This window comes from Semicossyphus pulcher, unplaced genomic scaffold, assembly GCF_022749685.1.
Source record: "Semicossyphus pulcher isolate SPU_LCO1_2020_fin unplaced genomic scaffold, fSemPul1.0.p SCAF_8, whole genome shotgun sequence".
In the NCBI taxonomy this organism is placed as follows: Eukaryota; Metazoa; Chordata; class Actinopteri; order Labriformes; family Labridae; genus Semicossyphus; species Semicossyphus pulcher.
Genome location: NW_027211759.1, coordinates 15591982 through 15614846, shown reverse-complemented (window position 1 = coordinate 15614846; position 22865 = coordinate 15591982). Strand labels below are relative to the sequence as shown.

The 22865-nt window shown below is 41.5% G+C and overlaps 1 protein-coding gene across 1 annotated transcript in view; it reads right to left on the bottom strand.

The window, feature by feature from the left end:
* sema4ba (sema domain, immunoglobulin domain (Ig), transmembrane domain (TM) and short cytoplasmic domain, (semaphorin) 4Ba) overlaps positions 1 to 22865 on the bottom strand; it is a 38739-nt gene that overhangs the window by 6786 nt on the left and 9088 nt on the right. Inside the window, exons 2-8 of the mRNA XM_069687015.1 lie at positions 14350 to 14734; positions 3682 to 3842; positions 3484 to 3546; positions 2834 to 2932; positions 2200 to 2311; positions 1877 to 1993; positions 1468 to 1625 (exon numbers count right to left, since the gene is read on the bottom strand). Coding sequence (XP_069543116.1) covers positions 1468 to 1625; positions 1877 to 1993; positions 2200 to 2311; positions 2834 to 2932; positions 3484 to 3546; positions 3682 to 3842; positions 14350 to 14467 — 828 coding nt within the window. The 5' untranslated portion in view covers positions 14468 to 14734. The remainder of the gene's footprint in view (positions 1 to 1467; positions 1626 to 1876; positions 1994 to 2199; positions 2312 to 2833; positions 2933 to 3483; positions 3547 to 3681; positions 3843 to 14349; positions 14735 to 22865) is intronic.

Below are 22865 nucleotides of genomic sequence, written 5' to 3'. Positions count from 1 at the left end.
ACGCATCTCGTTCATTAATTCTTAGTAAAAGCTTTCTTTGCTCAAAAGGCTGTTCAAAAAGCCATGAACATGGCAGCCAGGCGGGCCGGGCTTCTTTCTGAGAAACCCAACATCTCTCTAAACGAGAACATGCGTTTGTTTTGTTTGTTTCCGGCAAAACATTGTTTATCATTCCGCAGTTAGCCCTGTGTACTAAACACCTGAATAAACATCAGAGAGCGGAACTGCAGCCAACATAACAAGTCAAACAAGGGATGAGAGAGAGAGAGGGAGGATTTAAAGTAAGAATGTATTTGAACAGATATTAAACTAAACTGACACCATCTATCCTCTGAGCATTTATCATGTTTATTGAGATTGGGATGCACACTAAAGGGACACATTATTACTCACTTCCTCTTGGGTCATCTGCACCAGGATATGTTATCCTCGGTGCAAATTTTAACCCTATGTGAGAAAACCATCATCAGAACGCCAGATGAGTCAATGCTTTCATACCTCTGTTAACCGGAATGAATTTGTTCAGTAGAGATCCACGGAAAAACTGACACTGAAGAAAATATAACCCTGTGGGCAGTCTGACTTCAACAGGCCTGTGATTCACAGCTGTGCTTTTAAGGTAGCACTCTGGGGTTTATATTTGACGCACACACTGTAGGTGGTGTCTGCCTGTGTGTGACAGCAAGCATGACTGTCAGGCAAACACCCGGAGACGGAACTACAGACCGTACTGACTCTTCATGTAGATTCCTAAAAAAGTTGTGATCAATGAACTGGAAAAAACAAAATCACATTTCACCAGTTTTGAAACACACAAAAAAGTCTTTGTCGTCCTCAAACAGCAGCTCCAGCTCGACATATTTTCTCTGACAACACCGTCAAACTGTCAGCTAGTATTTTTCGTTCCCTGGACTGTTATAAACATGATTGTTTTCATAGAGACAAGCAGCTGTCTGATGTGGAGAACTGGTTTGTGATGTTTCCAGAACTGACAAGACTCTAAGAAATATTAACAAATACTGTGTGAGGTCTGCATTTTAGTTTAACAACCCTCTGAGTCTTTCAGCAGGTGATAATACAGCTCTGTGCGTAGATCTTGTCCTAAAGTAATCCTTGGCCATTTCCAGTTGGCTACTGAGTCCTGTCTGAACACAAATATTTGGTGAAACATGATAAGAACTGAGGGACGGGAGGATCTGGAGAAAAGGAATCAAACAGAGGGAAACATGCAAGAGGAATGTTTTTCTGTAACAAGAGAACCTGCGTCACTGCGCAGAAACACTGAGCCATACTTTATCATATCAACGCAGTAAGAAGCAGAAGACTACATATACTGTACATGTAGCAACACACAAGCAGACCTTCTTGGGAGCATGATAGATTTCTACAGTGATGGGAGGGGGTTTCAGGGATTGTTGCTGAAGGGGAAAAAAGGCCCCTTTAGATCTGCCTTCGAGCATCACTCACCTTACACACGCGAGCGATGCGTGACACAATGGTGTTGTCAAAGAAATCAAACTCCTTTCCTGCTTCACTGAAGAAGAAGTAAATCTTATCGTCATCGCCCACTAGGTTGCCCTTGGGCAGGCTCTCCTGTATGTAGGCTGAGCCGACAAAGGCCGGGTCTGAGAGAAAAATAACACGCACAAAACCATCAACCTGCAGGTCATGAAATCCAGGCATCCAGGGACAGTCCTATCTATTACCAGTAACTGCAACAGGGACTCTGACTGACTGCAGGCAACATTTTTCATCTACCTAAAAACAGACGTTTTATACAACAAATCAAACATTTACATTTATCTTGAATGAAATGTGATATTAAATAATATATATGATTTGCTATACATGAAGAAATATTCTACACGTTGTGTACCTTGGAGCCAGTTGAGAGAGTTTTCTGTTTTTAGAGCAGTTCCTTGGCTCAAACTCTTGAAAATGATGGGCTCATTTCCTTGGAAATTACTGACTGTTCCGGCATATAGCTCTCCATCTGCAACGCATTGAAGAAGACCTGCTTAATCACATTGTTTACTACCAGGGAACTGGCTTCTTTTGCGTCATACACAGTAATGAAATACAGTTTACGTCTCAATTTTGTCTCCATGTCAACCACTTGTATTTTAACTGATGTCCACAGCGGCATCTATAAATCAAATAAACAAAGCTTGTCTTAAGTGCAGTCGTTCTGGGACCTACCCGCCATGATGGCGGTGGACTTGTACTCAGGGTTGAACGGGCAGCGGCTTCGTCCGTCCTCCGTTACAATCTCACCGCTGTCGCTCTTGACGAGGGAGAAGTCTGCAGTGTTCTGGAGACGACACAAACACACATCACATGTCACAGACGAAGAGCTGTAACCTGCTCTGACAGTGGCCCCTGTCTGTGTGTCCCTCAGTGAAAAGATGGTCAGTCAGTCTCTGGGTAAAGTTGAAGCACAGGTCAGCCCTGTGTGTTTGTTATGGATCGTTCTAAAAGCCTTTAAAAGATTTGTAGAAAAGGATTGAAAACTGGGTCGATTCTTATATAATCTTATAACATGCATTAAATATTTGGATCCATTTCCCTGTGGCACAGAAGATAATAAAATAATGCACATACAGTATATTGTATCTAGCCGGGGCTGGGTCTCAGCCAGACGGCTAAGTGAGCTGAGAGGCAGGAAGCAGCATCACATTTAGATGCTCTCCCTCCACAATCAAATAAGCAAATAAAAAATCCTGCATCAGAGGGAATCAAGTTTTCTACAAAAAACCCCCAAAACAATCAATGACACGCTTTTTTTTTTTATCTGCAAATAACAAGTCATCTACATGTACATATAAACACTTACAATGTAAGCACAGGTGGGGCTGAAGGCGTATGTTCCACATACATACAGATGAGTGCTGTTCACCGGTAGTAAAATCTTGATGTAGTTGAAGCAGTCCGTCTGTGTGAGAAACAAAAGATTTGTGTGAAAATGGTCTAAAAAAAATTCTGTTAAGCTACTTTTACATATTTAAAAAGTATACAGGAGATTTTTTAACTTTTACCAAACAAGTCTCAGATTTTTTTTTTTTTTTTTTTTGTTTCCTGCCTCAAGATATGGTAATTTTCCTCATAGAGAATTAAGGTAAAAATGTGAAACAAAATGAACAAATAAAAAAAGAACAGCCAATTTGCTTTGCTTTTTTTAAAAGAAAAGTTCCCTCTCAACCAATTTATCATAAATTCACATGGCTCTGATCTAAAGTTTACATTTAGAGGTGATAGAGGAGAGAGCTGACAAAAGAAAGAGAGTAATAGATCAAACGCTTGTTTCAAAGCAGTGGAAAAATCATTGTGAGAATGGAAAGTTACAACTTGACAGCAAATTTCCAGGATTTCTGCTTTTGGTGCTGTGTTGTGCAACAATGTGACCAAAGAGGCGAACCTGCAGTCATGTAAATACAGTGTGAGCCCGTTTAGTTAATCGTGCTTTCACACCAGCGGTTCACTCGCCTGCAGGTCTTTGCCTTTGAAACTGCACTCGTCTCTCTTCAGAGTTGGAGTCGTCCACGTAAGCTGCAGGAGAGAATCACAGTCAGGTTATATTCACATTTAACATCTGGCACAAATTTACAGTTATGTTCTTATTGCACCTCTGGGATGCTACTGTAACTACTTCACACTTATACAGTATAAAACTGCAGCTCTTACATTTCTTTGTAGCTTGACTGCACTGATATCAGTGAGGTTGAGAGCAAAGAGAATCTCCCGAGCGCCGACGTACAGCGTGTTGTCTTCTTTACTGAGGAGGATGGACGTGTAGTTGAAGACCCCACCGACAGAGAAACTTCTCGTTGTCCTCTCCTTCGCATCTGGACAGACACAGACAGAAGCGGAGAAATTATAATGCATTAATCTGACCACGCTGAATGTGAAGAGGATTTCAAACAGTACATTACCACTGATAAAAGCCTAAGCACTTAAATATGCAAATGAAAGCATTTTGAAGTTGTTTTTGCTTGTGGTCATGTAACTCGATGCGCACCACAAATCTACTGGAGATTTTCTGTCTTAATTAAATACATTAGCATAATGTGTCACTCCTGACAAGCAGAACAAGTCGGCTTGTTTCTCATGACAACTGCACAGCCCAGAAACATTTATGTATTTTAATGCTGATGAAGTTAGATTGCATGAAAAATAAGCCATACATTGTCTTACATGACAAATCATGTACTACAGAACCAGTACAGTCCAGAGCTGACAGAAAACAGGGAGAGTGAGGTGAATGACATGCAACAGAAGTCCCTACCAGACTCGGAAATTGGGGATAACAAGATTTCTTAGGCCACCATGCTTCAGTTACAAACGTTTTGTTGGGTATAAACGCTTGAGTTTACTTCAAGGTGTTTCACTACTCACACTGATATTAGACTGTGAGTTCGTAGGGCAATATAGCTACTACAGTAGAGCTAGAGCCAACAAATCCTGCATGAGGCCCTGAGCTCAAACGGACAAATTGCAGACACAGGCATTGTACAAAGTATTCAGACAGAGAGACATAGAAACTAACAGTTTTAGCTAATATGCACTCTTTAATATTTGTTCATTTATCGCTCATCATGTCGTCATCACAATTTGAACAACTTTTCTCATATCATGCTGGCCTAGTTGACGTGACCAGAAAGAGAAAGTCCCTCATATTTCCCCTCCAGTATGTGAATAATTTGCTCCCACCACATTAACACCTCCTGACCGCAGCCAAAGGTTAAGTCACCATCTCTCCTAATCACTGCTTTAAAGGGCCGTGTGTGTATCTCGGACTCGCAGCAGCCTGAAGTCTTTCACCGCTCGCCCCGGTTTGAACAACTTTCCTTAATTGCCTGCCAGCATAAACAGAAGCAGGGAGCTGATGGAAACTTGACGTGACTAAAGCTCTGAAACAGGACCTTTGGCCCTGTGATGTGATGAGTGAGGAAAAAATAACAGAGCAAAGGACTCCATTTGTTTTATTAAAGGGCGGTCCTTTAATACTGTTTTCCTCAATAATGAGATTTCACGTTGGTAGAGAGATGTGCTGCTCTAAGCGACTGTATCAAAATGAGTGCAGACTAAAAAACATCAAAGCCCGGCACAGAGTTAATAATATTTTCTTTGGACCCTCCTCCTTGACTCAACATCCTCCTCCCAAAAACATGAAATAATATAACAGTGCTGAATTGGTTCAACTATAAATTCAACATTTTAATTGAATATTACATTTCACATAACCACAAATCACACTAATTCATTGAGGCTGCAGCTAAAGATTGTTTTCATTATCGATTCATTTCTGCGGCTGGAGGAAGTTTCCTGCACCCCCCTCAGCACAATTCAATTAATTGACCAGATCCATAGAAGGTCAGGAAAAAGGGAAAATAGTGATCAGAATCAGAAATACTTTATTAATCTCCTACATTTCAAACCTGACCATTTTGAACGAGACATGACATCAGAGGTGGGCGTCTTAGATTGAGTAAGTGTAGTTTAGCGAGCTCCCTGGCCACGTTTTACGTAGTCTGGCGGAGGTTTAACAGGGCCCATTGGAGAAGAGCATAGTGCTTTTTTTTCTATCATGATGGCATTAGCTCCCCATAACAGCATGATAGGACTGAGATTGAAAATTGGCGAACTGGCTGTTTAAATGTCCGGTTTATTCCACAGCCCAGAGGAATTAAGCTGACTGTCATAGAGGAATAAAGAATATAGGAGAAAAAATACTCATATAAGCTACAACAAGAGAATTTGGACATTTCTTCTAAAACCTGAATCCAAATGATTAATCGATTATCAAAATAGTGAGCGATTAATCAAATACTTGTTGCCTAATCGATTAAACATCAATTGTTGCAGCTCTAAAGAATAGCAAGTATTCCTTGTTTTCTTTTCAAATAAAGATTTGTTTACTGCCACTGAAATGTGTGAACTTTACAAGACACAGTTCACTTGTTTTGCTTATTCTAAAGATGGGAATGACTGTTGGAAGAGATAATGTTTAAACAATTAAATCCATGAAGAAATAAAATATTAATCTGGGGTGGGGGAGCAAAAGAAAACCCCTCCCTGGCTCTCCCAGAAAGACAACATCAGCTTTCATTCAGAAAAAAAACATAACCCTCACCCTTTTCTGATTCCATCTCCCCTCTAATAATGCATTTTTATAATGAGCCGAAGTAAGTGAAGCTGTTTTTTCACTTTCTCGACTGGTGGTAATAATTACAAGTGTGGCACTTCCCGGTATAAAACTAATCCAGTCCAGAAAGAGTAAGGTGCCATTAGGCTGTACTGATAATAGGCACACTATGTGGTACATACCCTGTAGTACGTGTGACCTAATGTAACCTCACCTCGGTGGGAAGGTACAGGAGGTAGAGAGACTTCCTCTCCCTCAGGAAAACAACATGTTAATAGCAGATTGTCACCGCAGTAACAGAGAGCCATATTGTTGTTAAATCTGTCCGTAAAACCACAAGAGGCTCTGCTCTACGTACTGTACTTGGACCCAGAGGGACGTTCTCTCTCCTTCTCACTGCGATTACAGGATAAATAAAGTGCTGCTCCATGCCGGTACAGTAACCCCCCCCATTTGCCTCCCCGCACAGAGCCTCAGGCAAGTTAAACTGTGATTTACAGAGAGAGAGAAAGACAAAGGCCAAAGCCAGAATGAAACAAAAGCTTTGAGGGATTTTCACAGAGAAGGATATCTGCTCAATTATTCTCTCGAGTCAGATCACTACTGTCATACTTAGCGACCACAGCTGACAAAGAAAAACAATAGTGCTCCTAATTGAGTATCATTAAAGAGACCCAGAAGGGTTTGCACCAAATTTAAATGAGTCCATCTTTGAGCCAAAGTCGATGTTTGTGCCAAATTTCAAGATATTCCCTCCAGGCTTCATCGAGATAAGCAACACCATGGTCCTGAGACCACAAAACCCAGAAAGAGTAACCGCTGGAGGTCAGACACCGTGCAGCCGTCACCATCACAAGCTAATGTGTGTACCCTACTTGAACTGGTCCTTCACCACTGTCTCTTAAAAATCCCCTCGATTGTTGTCTGTCTGTCTGAGGTTGATTCCTGAGGGGCCTTTTTTTTTATGACAGAGCAGCCCCAGAAATGTAGCGGTGCACATCAGGAGGAGGGATACAGACAAGAGGACAGTTCAGAGGAAGCACTTAAGAGTGAAAGAGCTGGTACCTGCTGCAGCCACAGATACAGGGTGTCTGAAAGGGCAGGTATGATGTTGGATAATCATCTTGCATTTCTGTTTTCTGAATAAAAAAGCTTGTCAGTATTTTAGCCTTTAGCTGGATCAAGTCACATTCAGGTGATGACTGAATAAGAACAACCATCACTAACTAAGCTAACCATCATAACTCAGTCTTGTCTGTAAACGCCAGCTGTTAGGGCTGTCAGTTGTAGGCCTATACTAGAAGCGTGCACGAGTTACGTGAAGACCACTCATTAAATACAATCTACGCCAAGAGAAGAAACAAAATTAAGCTCCACTACTTTTTGCTGTCCCTGCTTGACTAAGAATTGAATCAGGTCAAAGGTCAAGCTGTTATATAACCCACTGTCCAGCTTCAAAACACTACACAAAGAGGGAACCAGCAGGCAGAGTAGGATGACCTTACATCTCCCTGTGTCACCCTGATAAGGCCTGTGATCCAGAGAGAGCAGCTTTGTCTGCTTCAGAGCACTTCAATGACCCTTTCTACAAGTGCACCAACAGCACACACACAGCGGTTCAACCTCTGGCAGCTGTAAGCAATACGAGATCATTGCCATTATTATGTAATTAAAGTAATTTCTGCAAATGACACTGTTAAATGGACTGAAATACTCGCCTAGACTGGCTTGCTAATCTATTTAGAGGGAGAAATTAATTATATTGGGCTTAAAGGAATCGTACAGTTTTGCAGCTGATTTCCTGATGGTGTAAAAAGTAGAGGGATAATTAAAATCTTGGAACATCCCCTCTAGAGGGAAACTGTGGAGTAATTTGTCCTTTGGTGACGGAGATCTGAGTGCCTTCTTTTGTAGGGCGACTATTACAGGCTGATTCAATCAGTGCTGTGCCTTATGAGGGGGCTGCTTCTATCGGCTCTTACAGCTGTATTTTCAGGAGATCAGACGACTGCACACCTCATTTAAAACACCCGTTCTTGTTAACTTTGTTAAGAACTACAAGAAAACATTGATGCAAACATACACTGGATCTTGGGGGCTAATTACTCTGCAGCAAACTCTCCGTAAACCCTGATCAAAGTCTGCTCATTAGGAAACTTGTCCTTGATACAAAGGTAGATTAAAAAACACACAAAAAAACAGTCAACATTAAAAATAAGGACTTCAGTGCTAAGATGATGTTTAAGCAGTTAATAATCTTATGAAGATTAGTGCTGGTCGTAGTTTCATCAGTAGATGACACAGACTTAATGTTTGCACCTCTGTATTGAGAGCAATAGACTCATTGTAGTTCATTTTTAAGGGGCGTCAGATGCCCCATTTCCTGTCTTGTGACCATAAACATGACCCACATTCTCATCTCTGAAAAATAATTAGAAGAATGCTTGCTTACAATGCTCTTAAAATAACATAAACTGATGCATACATTTCAGTAATCTCAATCTCTTATAGATAAAGACATAATTGTAATATTTTCTATATCCTGTTATGGCTGCATGTTTCCCTGCTCTATTTGTCCCTTTTCCGCTTCTGTTGTCTCACCTCTGCAGGTTAATCTGATTGGTAATGGGGTGCCCCTGGCCTTTGAACAGTATTTAAGACACAAGCAGTGACAGCAGAGCAGAGGCTTCTTGAGTGGGGACTAGTTCTGCCTCTCGGCAGGGATTTTGCTATTTGTTGATTTTGTTTGATTGTTTGTGTGTCCTTTAATAAATCCCATGTATTTAAGTGTTTAAAGGTGTTTCACATGCTTATTCTTGGGTTAGATTGTGAATAGTTGTTAGCCCCATAGGGCCGCCTTAGGGGAATCTAGACGTATCTAGCAACGTATTTGAAGCGTATTTTTGACACACGTGTGCCGCTCCAATGTTATGCAATGATGCAACCTCCACCAGGCAGGTGAAATACATGAGTAATTTTCTGCTTGCTCCGTTCGTTTTACGCGACAAGTCTATTTTCCCCCACTGCTGCGCATCAATGAAGTGTAGAAAACCATTGACTGCTATGTAAATACATGCCAACAACCAAGGAATCCATGTTAAACCATGTGATCTCTTCATTTTGGCCAACTTCGATTCAGTTTCCTATTGAAGTTATTGATGAGCAAGCGAGATTAATTAGAAATGTTCATTTTCTCAACATCTGGGAATACCAATCCTATTAATTCTTATTTGACTTCTACATTCTACATAAATACAGAATTTATGCACGATAAAGAAACACTAACCAGCAGACTGCACACTTTTTGGCGTCACTGCCACCCCTATTTATGGCCAGGAATCGCGACTACCATTGGCTAACTTTGAGACTCATCTTTGCTGTAGTCGCAGCCGGTGTAGATTGCAAAATAGATGCTGCTGTAGCGCTTACGTTTCGCACACTAAATATAAAAGTTGCTGTTTGATTGAAGCCATTTATCACCAAACTCTGCTCTAATTTTAAGGAACTATTCCAACATCTAAACAACACGTGTGATACAGTTGAAATTAAGACAGTTTTGAGATAGGTTTGCATTAGTCGCTGTCTGGCCTTTTACTACACTTAAGTAGGATTCGGTTCATCTTAATTAAAAGAAGTAGTTAAGTCCAGTCTTTGGCACAGCACACAGAGAGGTATCCTTATCCACCTTCCAGAAGGAAATTGCCAAGTGAGACAGCAGAGAAGGACAGGGGACATAAATCCCTGTCAGAGGGGGGGACCATGAAAAATAAAGGCCGAAACTAATACTTTGCAGAGGTAAATAAACAACTTCTCAGGTAGAGCGACAAATCTCTTCTTTTGTCTCTTCATGTGCACATTGTACTTGTTCAAGGGATCAGATTAACCTTCATCAATCCAATTGCGTTCAGAAGAGTGATTAAGACCCTCTGCTTAAATTGAAGAAACGACCACTGCGACAGGAGGCTGGATTGCCGACAGGACTCCCGCTGGAGCGCCAGAGCAACGCCACCTCCCACTGTTGTCACACTGTGTGGTGACATCAGGACAGAAAACAGGCCACACAGGAGCGCTAACCTAATAATCCCAAAGTCATTTTAAAGCACCTATTAAGAGCTGCTGCTGAATGGGTAATTGTGTGGGGGAGCAGACCTGGGAAGCTGAAGGACAGAGACAGAAGCATCTGGACGGCATTAAGACGACAGGCGAACAGGGTCGATTCACCGGGACATTCATTAGGCATGCTGTGAACCTGCTGTTAGCATGGGTAACGTGCGGGGCTGCATCTTGTTAGCGGGATATTGTCTCCACCGCACCACGCCGATGCTGGGATTGGTGGCAATTTCAAAAGGCAGCTTCAGGAAAACAGAGGCTGGAAAATCACATCGTGAATTCTGCAAATACTACAAATGCCAGGGAAACTGTAAAGTGTAGAAGTAAAGTATGTGCATTACGTATTTCTCACAGCAGGGATGAGAGTTAATAAGCTTTGGTGGTGCAATTTATTAGGAGATAGAAGCTAATGCATCTGTTAACATTTAAATAAAACACCCTATTTGAATTCTATTAAACCTGAGGTTTTTAAACGAGCAGCTCTAAAGAAATCTTTTCCCATGAAGAAAGGTTGACAGGGCGATCTGCTGGTCAGGGTGCAACAAAAGCTGACCCCAGATTAACCACAATAATGCAAACCAGCTGCTGGTTCATCAGGAACTCACCATGACCCCTTCCTCTGGACCGGGCTGGAGCATCAAGAACAAAGAGCGTACACGAGGTCGTGACATGATTCTAACTGTACAGCAGCACTCTGACCTGAGCAGCCGACTGCATGCAGCGTATTTACAGTACAAGCTGAGACACACAGCCGGGGTGTTTCTAACACTATGAAAATGAGCATGTGAAAGTGTTGTTACAGGGTCTGTGGAGTAAGAGGTGTATCCCACTCCCTGGTGCACTGGACAGAGTGTCATAAACATCATGATCGATGATCTGTCCTCTTACGATGGATTGAAAACAGTCACTAAGATGGTCATTAACATTAACATTATAACATAAAAACACCAAATATAACACCATATATTTTGACCTTCCACAGTGCTACAATCTCACATTAACAGGTGATCTGTTGCAGTGTGTTTAAGCATTCATGCCATTAAGAGCTGATGTTCAGCTACGTGGCTGAAAAGCTGTTATCTCACTTGACAATGCTGTCATTTTAAATTACTTTACAGTGGTTGATTCGGCCATCCAGACACGACTGCTTATAAATAATTAAAAAATGCTCCCGGTGTGGCATGCCCCCTTTGTATAAATTAAAGCATGACTGTGCACACGTGTGATTACTAACAGAGGGCTGACCGGATCAACAGGCAACATAAACAGCTTATAGGTGTGCCTTTAAATAGTGTTCCAGCACACTAAGCCATTCAGCATGGTCTGCGTTAAAGCCTGGAACAAAAGCAGACGCAGGCTCTACTCCCTGAACCCATGATCCGTCCTGATAGGCGCATAATGAGAACCAGAGGAGTGTTCACACCATAACACATACAAATCCCCATTCATTATTCATGGCAGATTACCCTCTTCATTAAGGCAGAGGCGGGGACCAGGGGAAACAAGAGGGCAAGAGGGAAGAGGAGGAGAAGTCGGTCCGCGTTAATGTAAGCTCCGGCCCGCCTACACTACTGAAATCAAGGCATGCAGACTGTCAAGCTAACCGGCATGGAGTTAGGACAGAGAGGACCAGAAAGCATGACGAGAGCAGGCAGAGTGAGCTGTATAAAGTTCAGGCCCCTGAGGCCCGCAGCTCTGCCTTCTGCTTTGATACTGTAAACACAATGTGACAAAGCCCTTCTGCAGGAGGCTGGAAAATGTCAGAGGAGCAGAACCGACAATACCGCAGCAAGACAAACTCTATCGCAGGGCTCTGCTGACCCTCACCAGCTGGATGGAGCCGGTTTCTTTTGCCTCATATAAAAAACCTAAGACAAAAAAATCTGGTCTTTTAAACACTAACATTATACTAAAGTCTGCCAGTGAGTTAATTCTGACATTCTGCATGAGGCAGGTCAAATGACTCTTGGGCTTCATGGCTGATCATTACTACCTCTGATGTTAAACCAGGCTACTTCCTGCATGATCAGGCATGCAAAGGTCAGAGCTTATCAATATAGTTCTATGCACTTACATAAATGCTTCAACAAAGCAGTGACGACTCAGATTAAGTCTTCCAAAAATATTTTAAAAGTATATGCAGGAAAGACAAGACCCCCTTCTTTGCCCAGCCCGTCTCACATACATACAGTCTGGTCCTCTAAGGTCTTGACATGTGAAATCTGCATGTTTTATTGCATTGTTTACCATTGGCAGCACGCCCTAAAAGCAAATCTTTCCATCCAAACAGAGAGAAGTGTGAACGTGAGGCGTCTCTTCAGTGAGTGATTGATGATGTGTGCTGTTGTGAAACGCTCCGCCAGGGCCGAGCTGCGGGCTTTGTTGAGGCTGACAGGTGAGAGAGATTACCTGTTGGTATAGAGGTCCTACATGAGGGACGGTGCACGCTCAGACAGGCAAAATGACTGACCTACATGAAAACTTGGCTCAAAATTAGCCCCAAACTGGAAATTGTATTCATGACGACAATAGATTACTGACAGAGATCTATCAGCACGATCTCCCCTGATGTTAAGACTCTAATGACGCCTGAACGTGAGTCACTAACCGCAGTTCAATCATTGGAAGCCCGCATTGATCTCATAATTCATCATTTTGTTTAATTTGCCATGGAGATACTTAGGCACAATACATGTTTAAATCCAGCTTGTCATCTAAAGTGCACTGTTGCATCATTTGAATGATTACATTAGACAGAATCACAGCTTGGCACTTGTGGCCATGGTACTATCTCTGAAGGGAGCGTAGTACATCATGACAACACCCTTTGCAAAATTCAACAATAACATACTTTAATGTTGAAATATGTCAAGTATATTTGTTATGTTTCTAAACTGGCTGGATGATATGACATTGTGCAAGCCAATGGAAAAATACACATTATATAACAGCAATAACTGTCAGTGCTGTGAGACCGTGTAAGTCGCAGCACAATAGGCCTGTTCAGTTTGTAATTATGTCTGACCTGTAGGTACTCGACAGAGCCACCCTGATGGAGCTGCCATTCACTGTGTGGATTTACATGGATTTTAAATCATTATGCTGCAGACAAACACCATTTCACCCATCTAAATCCATTTAGCTCCTACAAAAGGACACATATGAAGTGTATTGATTCTTTTCACTGTGCAGTTAATGAACAGGGACACAACTGGGGATTACAAAACCAGTCCTGTAGGCAGGACAGAGAGAGAATAAAATGTCTGTGTACTCTGTTATATTCAAGCACTTCTGAGTAGTTCAACAGAAAATAGTTCTGTATATGTTTACAGTCTGTGATAAACACAGTCCCAGGTTATGCAGTCGCACTCTGACCAGCTGTTAGCTTGCAGCAGCTCTACAACGGATCAAGAGAAAGCAACTCAAATCATTTCGGTTCCTCAAGTCCATATGATCACATGAGTCAATACTCATAGCAAACACATCCGTACTGGATAAAGTTAAAGTTGTGAAATGGTTGCAGTTTGTTAGGTTGAGGTACCAAAAACAACATGGTAAGGTCGAGATAAAGGCAGTGGTTTGGCTAAATATAAGCATGCTAGCTAATTTAATTAAATTATGTATGTGGCAACAGTGATGTTATGTATGTAAATGCCTCTACATGTTGACATTTGGTTTCAAACCATGGTCTGCAAAGTGAAAGTCTTGTGTTTAGTTGAACTACTGGACTCTTTCAGTATTTATATTACATAACCTGACTTCTGCCTTTCAGACTGCCAAAGTATAAACCTAAAAATGGTTTGTAATAAGCTGTTGCACAATCAACCTATAAGGTTGTGTTGTCAGTGAGGACAGTCTCAACAGTTGACAATATGCCAAATGCTGTTGTTCATGCATAAGGATCCCAACAAGCCTGAAAAGTGAGTCCCAAAGTTCCTACCAACCCTTCTTTTCTAATGAAGAACAGCCCAATGAGTCTGCTACCTTGCACTAAAGTGACGGGTTGATGTTTACATGTGATGCAAGAAATAAACGTCACATAGATAAATAGTGTGTTGCTGAACTTCATGGTAATTAAAGAAGTTGATAAAGCTTACTGTAGGAGAACGAGAGGCGTGGAGTGACATCGTTTTCCGTGACCGCTGTATGAAGGCAACCAACAAAGAGGACAATGTAGGCTGGGAGACAGAGCCAAGCCATACTCATTGTCCACATGCCTCCCCTCAGGACCGCCGGCCGACTTGCAGTATTTGCCTTTCAGGTCTTTGGGGAATTCATGAAGAGCGTCTTTTTTAAGCCTTGTTTATTTTCCCCTCTCTCCCTGTAGTTTCAGGCTCCTTGAATAGCAGGCCTCTGGACTCCTTCGGGCCTGCAGAAGATGATGCTGGTTTGAAACGACGGCCCGTGACCTCAGAACAAGACAGAAAGCCTCCACCGGTCAGCCTCCATGCGTACACGACACCGCAGGGCCTCGGCTGAGATCTGCAAAGAAGAAGGAACAACATTCAAATGAATGCTTTGTAAAACCAAGTTTGTGGGAAATCTTATTGATCCAGAATATAAGTGGCCTAATTGGTTTTGCTTCCAGAATTTCAAGGTCAAGTTCTTTAAAACATGCACAATATAAGTGTCATCTTGTACAGCTACAAGGCTAATAAATACACTAGGTTATAAAAATGTCTTTCCTTGTCATTGACAGTTTGCTGAGTCGGTGTATATCTTATCAAAACAAACAAAACTCTTGCAACACAATGCCACTTTATGTATTCAATCTTGATTGTAAAGGACCCACACAATAAAACCAACATCTAGTGCCTTCATCTGGGAAGCTAAAGTTGACCTTTTGCCCTCCACACTACAGACCTGAGGTTATATAGTGGTTAGCAAAGATATAAGGTGTGGTGATCATTAACAGAGTACTACGAGCACGATGCTCAGGTCAGGTTAATTTCACAGTATCAGACACAGACGAACAAACTTTTAAAAGCCTTTATCTCCACATCTGAACTGTCCCTACCTGCTTGATTGTTTCTTGCACATTGAAGAAAAGAAAGCTGATATTTCTTGGAAATCTTTGATAAAGCTCCAAGCCAATGAAACAGGGTCACACCCAGTTAACTGCTCATATTACAGGAATTACAGGACTTTCTGCCCCACTGTTTCCTTGGCGGAACCACAGTTTAATTAAAGAGTGTTGAGAAATGGTGTGTACACATTAAAACCACTGACACAATGTTTTCATTCCCACAGGTCATAGAGGGATTGTAGTTGTGCCTGCTCTCTGCTGCGATGACGAATTTATGGAGATAAAAGTGAACAAAGCCAAAGAAAATTCAAATCAAAGCAGATCACTGCAATTTAACTTTTAAACTCCACAACGCCTCAACAGTTCTTATGAAACATAAGCACAAAGCCACAAGACAAATGCTAAACTAATAAAACGAGTAATAGGACAATTCACTGGTGTTGATAAACTGAATAAAGTGAGACTTGAAGGGAAATTCAATACAGACATCCCAGTAACAACTGCAAAAGCTCTATTACAGTGACCACAGGGAGCTCCTCATTAAATGCAACCAATAGGAGATTCAGTTTCAAGTAAGAGAGGGAAATCAATAGCAAAAGGCAGCGAGTGAAGCTATTCCTGTTTTCTATCAAGGGGCTCCTGACTCTTAGTCAATAAGCAGTCTGACACTTGCAGCAAACACAGACATCTCCAAATCTGAGCCGGGGAGATGACATGTGGAGGAGCAGGGAGGCCATGATGAAGGCCAGAGAGGAAGACACATAAGAGTTGAATATGAGAAATGCAGCCAGACTAACTTTGCTCGGTCAATTTAGTCTTTACATGTCGTTGAAGAATTTAAACCTACAGCAGCGGGACTGTGACTCTTAATGATCATGATGACAAAAGCAGACAACGTGCTGCTTAAAAGCTGCAGGCTGGGTCACTGTCTGAGATTTCCTGGATAGAGCCCCCTGCCAGCAGCCTCCCTGATGCCAGCGGCCTGTAACATGTACCAGACATCATCAGTGTCCTTTGTGTGGAGCGATGCAAAGTGAGACTCCACTTGACCGAGAAACGGTGAAGCTAACATTAATTCTGGGTTTGTGTGACAGTCAGAAAAAGAGGCCCGCATGCATCAAGCTGAATCTGACTGTAGAGCGAGCTCGACTCAGCGTGAGCAGGAGAACAAGGGCCCCTCTGACAGCGCTGAAATCTATATGCAACTCTGCACTTCACCGCTCTCTCCTGCATGATGCATAAACTGAATCATCCCTTTCACTCCCTACACAGACGTGATAGTGTGCTCTGGCTGTGGATGATACTCTCCCACCTCTCTGTCTATGATCTCCTCTTAAATCTTCCTGGAGTTTCTCTCTATATCCCCTCCAGTAACGTATCAGCACGTGCAGAGCAGTTTGACATAATTATTGCACATGTCAAACTTTCACCAAAGACTATAAAACACACAGGATCTAATGAGATGTAAAGGTTTGGTTGTATTAGTGGGACAACACAGTCCAATGTGTGGTTCTCCAACAAGACTGAGTCAACGCTCTATTTGTTAACGCCCTAAACTTGAAAAGTACACTTAAATTGATTAATAGAGAACTGATAGGGAATGCGATATTGCTTTTCTAACATCTCTAACCACAATGAAACAAACATAAAAAGGCACATAAAGGCTTTAAAACTCTGATACAATTTCAGCCTCTTTAAAAAATGATTCTCTCAGCAACATGGCCTTTGGCTGCCTGAGCCAACATTTGATTAATGTTCAAACTATCTTTACACTTGCAAAGACATCATTAAACAATGTTTTTAATGAAAACCAGACCCTTCTAGGGCTGCAAGGATTATTTTCAGTTATTTTTTAGCTTAAAAAATTACTTGTTTGCTCTATAAAATGAGAAAAATTATTTTTAAAAAGTGTGTTTCCCAAATTCCAGGCGGAGTCCCACAAATGTCCTGTGTTGTCCACAACCTAAAGACATTAAGCTTCTTGTCATACAAGAGTGGATGAACCAGATCATATACACATCTATGAAAATTGAATCAGATTTTTACCCTTTTTTTCTTCCAAAAAGTAATAATATCGAAGATTTTGTCTAAGTCACTATCTATCGCTGAATGAGGTAACACAATGGTGATTGAGCCTATGGCCCACTGATGAAAGCCTTTGCATTTGCAGAGTTACGTACTGGACATCTGTGGCGACTTTCTCGGAAAAAATCACAAGCGGCACCCAGTAAGTAACGTGTTTTCCATCAACCAGCAGTGGTTGGTCTGCCAGAGAGGTTAGGTGGAGCTGAGCGGCTGCTGTTCCGCGAGTAAACAGCAATCTACTATGGCTGAACAAACAAAGATAAGATCGATGGCTACAGATACAACTTCAGAAATAAGTGAAAATCCACTTAGATGAAGACAAACCTTCTAAAAGGAAAGCGACCGTCAACAAGGAAAATCAGCTGTTACAACCGGAGCCAACCGTGGACGTCAGAACACTGTCTGGATATCCGTAAAGTGTGCTCCTTTATCGCCATGGGTGCTGCCAAAGAGAACAAAACTGAGATCTTGGAGGTTATAACTTTAATCAATCATTTATCAAAATATGTGGCAATAAATTTGATGGTTGATGACTAAGCAATTTAACATTACAGCTCTATATTAGGGATGGGACAAAATATTGATATGGCAATATATCGTTGTCCTGACACGTGCAATACAATTACCGATAGGCTGGCACTAAATATTGCTAATTTATTTTACAAATATATGGCGCTCTGAAAAGATTTCCCTGCAATTTTTTTGATTTCATGACTATTATTATAGTCGATTATTGCAGAATCGCTGTATCGTGATATTACTGTTATCGTCGGCCATGTATCATGTATCATATTGTATTGTGAGTTACCCTGCGATTCCCACCCCTACTCTATATACAAACTTCTTTTCTGAGTCATGAGTAATGCCCACGAGCTTCCTGACAGGCTGTGACCAACCACATCAACCATTATAAATCAGAGGATTCAGGAAGTCTTCCTGTGAGAGGCAAAACCTGGAGCAATAAGGTCACTCACCACTGCTCACAGAGCTGATATTGCTGTAGGTGTAAAAGCCTTATAATTCAGGGCCACCCAGAAGAATGTATCAACAGTTTTATCAACTCAGAGCTTCCCTCACCTGGATTATGACTCGCGGACAGAGAGTGGGGATGAAAAATTTGAATTCTGAAAAGTGAGGAGGAGTGAGTGGAAACTGAAATATGTCACATTTCTGGGTAGGAAATAAGTGGCAGCCAGAGTTGTCACAATTTGACTGACAGTACATATACTCACCCGATCCTCCATATATGTAATAGCAATAATATTGACAGTCCATGAAGTGCATATAATCAGCTATGGTGGGAAAGAGGCTGTTATATGAGGCAGTAAGAAGCTCTGCCGAGAGAAGGGAGTGACTTCTACTCAACAAAAGAAGTGATTCATTAACACATGTGGGTGTACAGAGTATAAAAGTCCCGTAATCTGCAAATACTATACGAACCCTTCTCATAAAAAATGTTAGAGGAGTGTTGCATACACAAAAACCCTTCAATGTGGAGTGTATTTCAAAAGAGGAAATAAGTTGTATATTTAACCAGACAGGAAATTCCCAGCACTCTGAACCAGTCATTTCCAGTAATACAGCTCCTCGTACACTACAACTATCGCTGTATATCACTGAATGGCCGAGACCGTCCAATGACATCATGGCGCTGCTTATAAGAGAGTAATATAAATAGCAGCAGTGTGTATACTGCTGAAACAGGTGGCACCACCATTAGCATTCGCCATCGGAGAAGAGTGGGAGGGGTCAAGGCTGCCTGGATTCCACACACTGCCCGTTGACTGGAAAAGTGTTGACAGATAAATACGACCTCTTGGCATGCCTGACATCTCAGGAGGCCACCTGTACACACACACACACAAGCTCGCCATCTATGTCACAACCACCGGACAACCCAGGTTACATGCTCCCAGATGTGGCCTTCAACCTGTGACCAGCACTCCCCCCCGACACCTCCACACGGCTGAAGGACTCTCAGATGTGTGAAGGAGCAGATGTGAGAAGTGGAGGGCATCGTCTGTCAGGAGAGGCTTTAATGGAGGTACACACCCGCACATATGGTCAGAGTGGCTGATTCACCAGGAGAGAAGTGTGGGAGCGCGGTGTTGACGCACTTCTGCACCCGTCCTACATCCTCCCAGGTTATCGCAACCACTCATGCTGATCCAAAGATACCTTATCTCTGAGTAAGACATCACAGTAGTTTAGTCACAGAGGTCAAGTATGGCTTCCAGTTTCCTTCACGACTACTTCCGTGTTCCAGATTTTGAAGTCATACAAATGTAGGAAATCTGACAAATCAGTATAATTTCAACACTTTTAGATTGATCAGCAACTGAGCCTCCAATCAACAATGAAAATCCAGAGGAACATTGGGCAAAAGTTCAAAATATTTGGTAACCCATTAGCTACCTTTAGACAACGCTGATGTCAGCATTTAGCAACTTTTAAGCTAATATTGCTGTTTATGAGGTCGCAGAATGCTAACATTAGCTTTTAAAAGTCTCATTTGAAATGTTTAAACAGACTAAACTTTGTTAAAACAATTTTATAACACATTATGATCAGTCAACATGGTAGCATTTAACTTTCAAGCTAATACTGCTGCTAAGGAAGTCGAGGAATGCTGACATTAGCTTGAAAAAAAGTCATACAAACAAAACCTGTTAACAGGCTGAACTAAGTAAAAACAATTTATAACCAATTAGCTACTACAATTTAACCTTCAATCAATCTGAAGAGATCATTGAGGGCATGCCCTCATTTTCAGTGATATCGACATCTATCAGACAACCAATGACGGCATGTAACCACTTTTTTACTAACATTATTGTTAACTAGGAATGTGCACTTTTCCTATCATATGGTGCAACAATATCAAAAGATAATGTTAGCATTCAGTCCCTTCCTAGCTAACGGTATTATTGGCTATGAAATGACTGTATGCTAACACCAGCTGTTATCCCGATGGTGGCTAATTGGTCATAGAATATTTTGTTTTGCCCGATATCCCGCTGCGTCTGAACTATCTATTGTCTTTTCGGTTGCTGATCAATCAGAAAATAGTGAAATGATAACCGACTGACAGATACCCTACGCTCATACAACTTGAAGACACATTAGTATAACAATATAACAGTATTAGAGATTCACCTAAGCATGATGTCAGAGAAAAATGGCTGCCTTTTGAATATAGTAAATACGTTTAAGCACGGGCCACCAACCCCCTAAAATTGGTGACCAAGCTATTGGGATTGCCGATGCAAGAAGTGGTTGCATCAGCCTGGTTTCATTGGGAGTTTAGTTTAATATATCATGTGACATACTACAGTATATACAGAGCTGACTGCTTTAGATTGGGTGTGCTATATGAATGTTTCATAATGTAGCAAGAGATTTCCTAAGTCTGATTATTTGGTTAAATTATTAGATTACAAAGAGCTAGCAGCTACTAACAACTGAGTAGGGACTTAAAACAGAAACGTACAAGTTCATTCACAAATAGCTGGGGCAACCCCGGTTCCCCATTTTATAGAAATGCAGAAGTGTGTATTTCCGATTATGTGACTCAAACCTGTGGAGAAATACCCTCTCTTTCCTGCCCTAACCCATTTTAAGCCCACTCCCCAGACCCAGCAAAGAGTAATTAATGGCTCATTCTTCCCCGAGTGAACCATACAGCAGTAATTATGACCATATGCTGTTCCAAAGACTTTTAATTGCCTAATTAAAATCTTATTAAACTATTGAACAGAGATAGGAGACATTTTGAACTTCAGGTTCAAGGGAGTTAAATTCATCAAGCTTGCTTTTCTTCTGGGACTTGTGACACACGGTCAGAGGTTGTGAATTTTATCGTCTTCAAACATCCCAAATTTGCAGCTATCCGGCGCTAAGAATGTATTGATAGATTACGGTAATATATGGCTGTGAAAGTGGATGAGCATATTTCATCACCTCTGTCTTTGAAACTCATACAAGGGCCTAAATCAACCCGGTTTCAGAAGTGAAAATATTTGAAATGATATTCCATTTCATTCCATTTCCCCTCTGTGCAAATTTCCATAGCAGATGTGGAGCCAGCAGAAGCAGCTTGCTGATGAAATGTTAAGTAGCAGAGCAGGGTCTTGCTGGGCCTGCTATCACTATCAGGGCCAGAGTGGGTGAAAGAAGAGCAGCAGGGCCTCCGTGGCAAGACATAAAAGTGCATTAAAACTCAGAGGGGTAGAGGACTAAAGGTAAGAGCAAAGACACCTTCCACTTTCACTTCTGAGGGTGTATTTTATCTGCCTCATCAAACTCTTGTATGTAGATGGTAATCACCTGAGGGTAACTAATCTCACCTGACAAATATTAGATTCAATGAGTTCTTTGCCACTGTGTGAAAGTCATTCGCCTCTGTTAGCTTTGTGCACTTTATTCCTGACACTTGAGACAAATCTCCCTGTCAGAACACATCAAACGGGCATTTTTCTGGAATAAATCTATTTGTGTGTTATCATTATTAAACCCTAAAACATGGAAAATATTGAAGGAAAAAATTGAGCTCTTCTCCCTCTCGGCATTCTTTTTGGTTTTCACCAAGATGGTCCGCTTTAAGGAAGCAGCCTTTCTGCTGGTATTGTTAAAAAGCCGCACTTCTTTTCCTTCATTTCTACAGTTTTACTCTTTTTGCACCTCTTACTTAATACAGGAACATCTGCATTTTTTAAAGCATCCAGAGTTTTATCATTAAAACACTTTTTAGACTGGGAAACTTAAGATATTTTGACATCTGCTGGAGTCCCAAAGTAAAAGCCAGGGGGGGAAAATCATTCTCAACTGCAGCTGGAAAATTCAAATCACCTCCATCCAAGAGCTGCTTTAAACACAGCGTTGTTCATTATCAAGCTCAACAATCTCAATGTCACATGTGTTATTGATGCAGTATTGGGACTGGGTTGTCATTCTTTTGTGGGCTTTCCTTTGTCCAAGTCTTCTCCAGAAAACAAACACTAGGCAGTGATGAGATCTACATATGAATCTCTTGCAATGAAATTATAGTTTGTAACCATTTTTCCTTTGTTCTTTTCCATTACACCCATGGAGCGAATGCTTTCAGTATGGGTAAAAGACTGCTGAATTCACACACTTCTTTGAGGGAGAAAAAACATAAAGGAAACTCCAGTCCAGTCCAATCACTAGATTAAAGTCTTGGGTTACTTCTATCTTGCACATTGTACGTATACTGTATGTAGACTGGCTGTCCTGCTGGGAGGATTAGTGGAAACTAGGCAAGGTCTTTTAGTGTCATATACAGTAGTCACTTGATACTAAGTTGTGTAACAGTTTGGACCAGCCAAAGAAAGTAGGACCATATGCAGTCCAGTCCACTTAAAGCAACACATTCTTTGAGGACTTTTTTATGAGAGATATAAAAATACACTATAATATTGTTCAGCGCAGTGTTTAAGATATGGAGGCTGGGTTTTTATGAGGAGTCCTGGCGTCTAACAGACA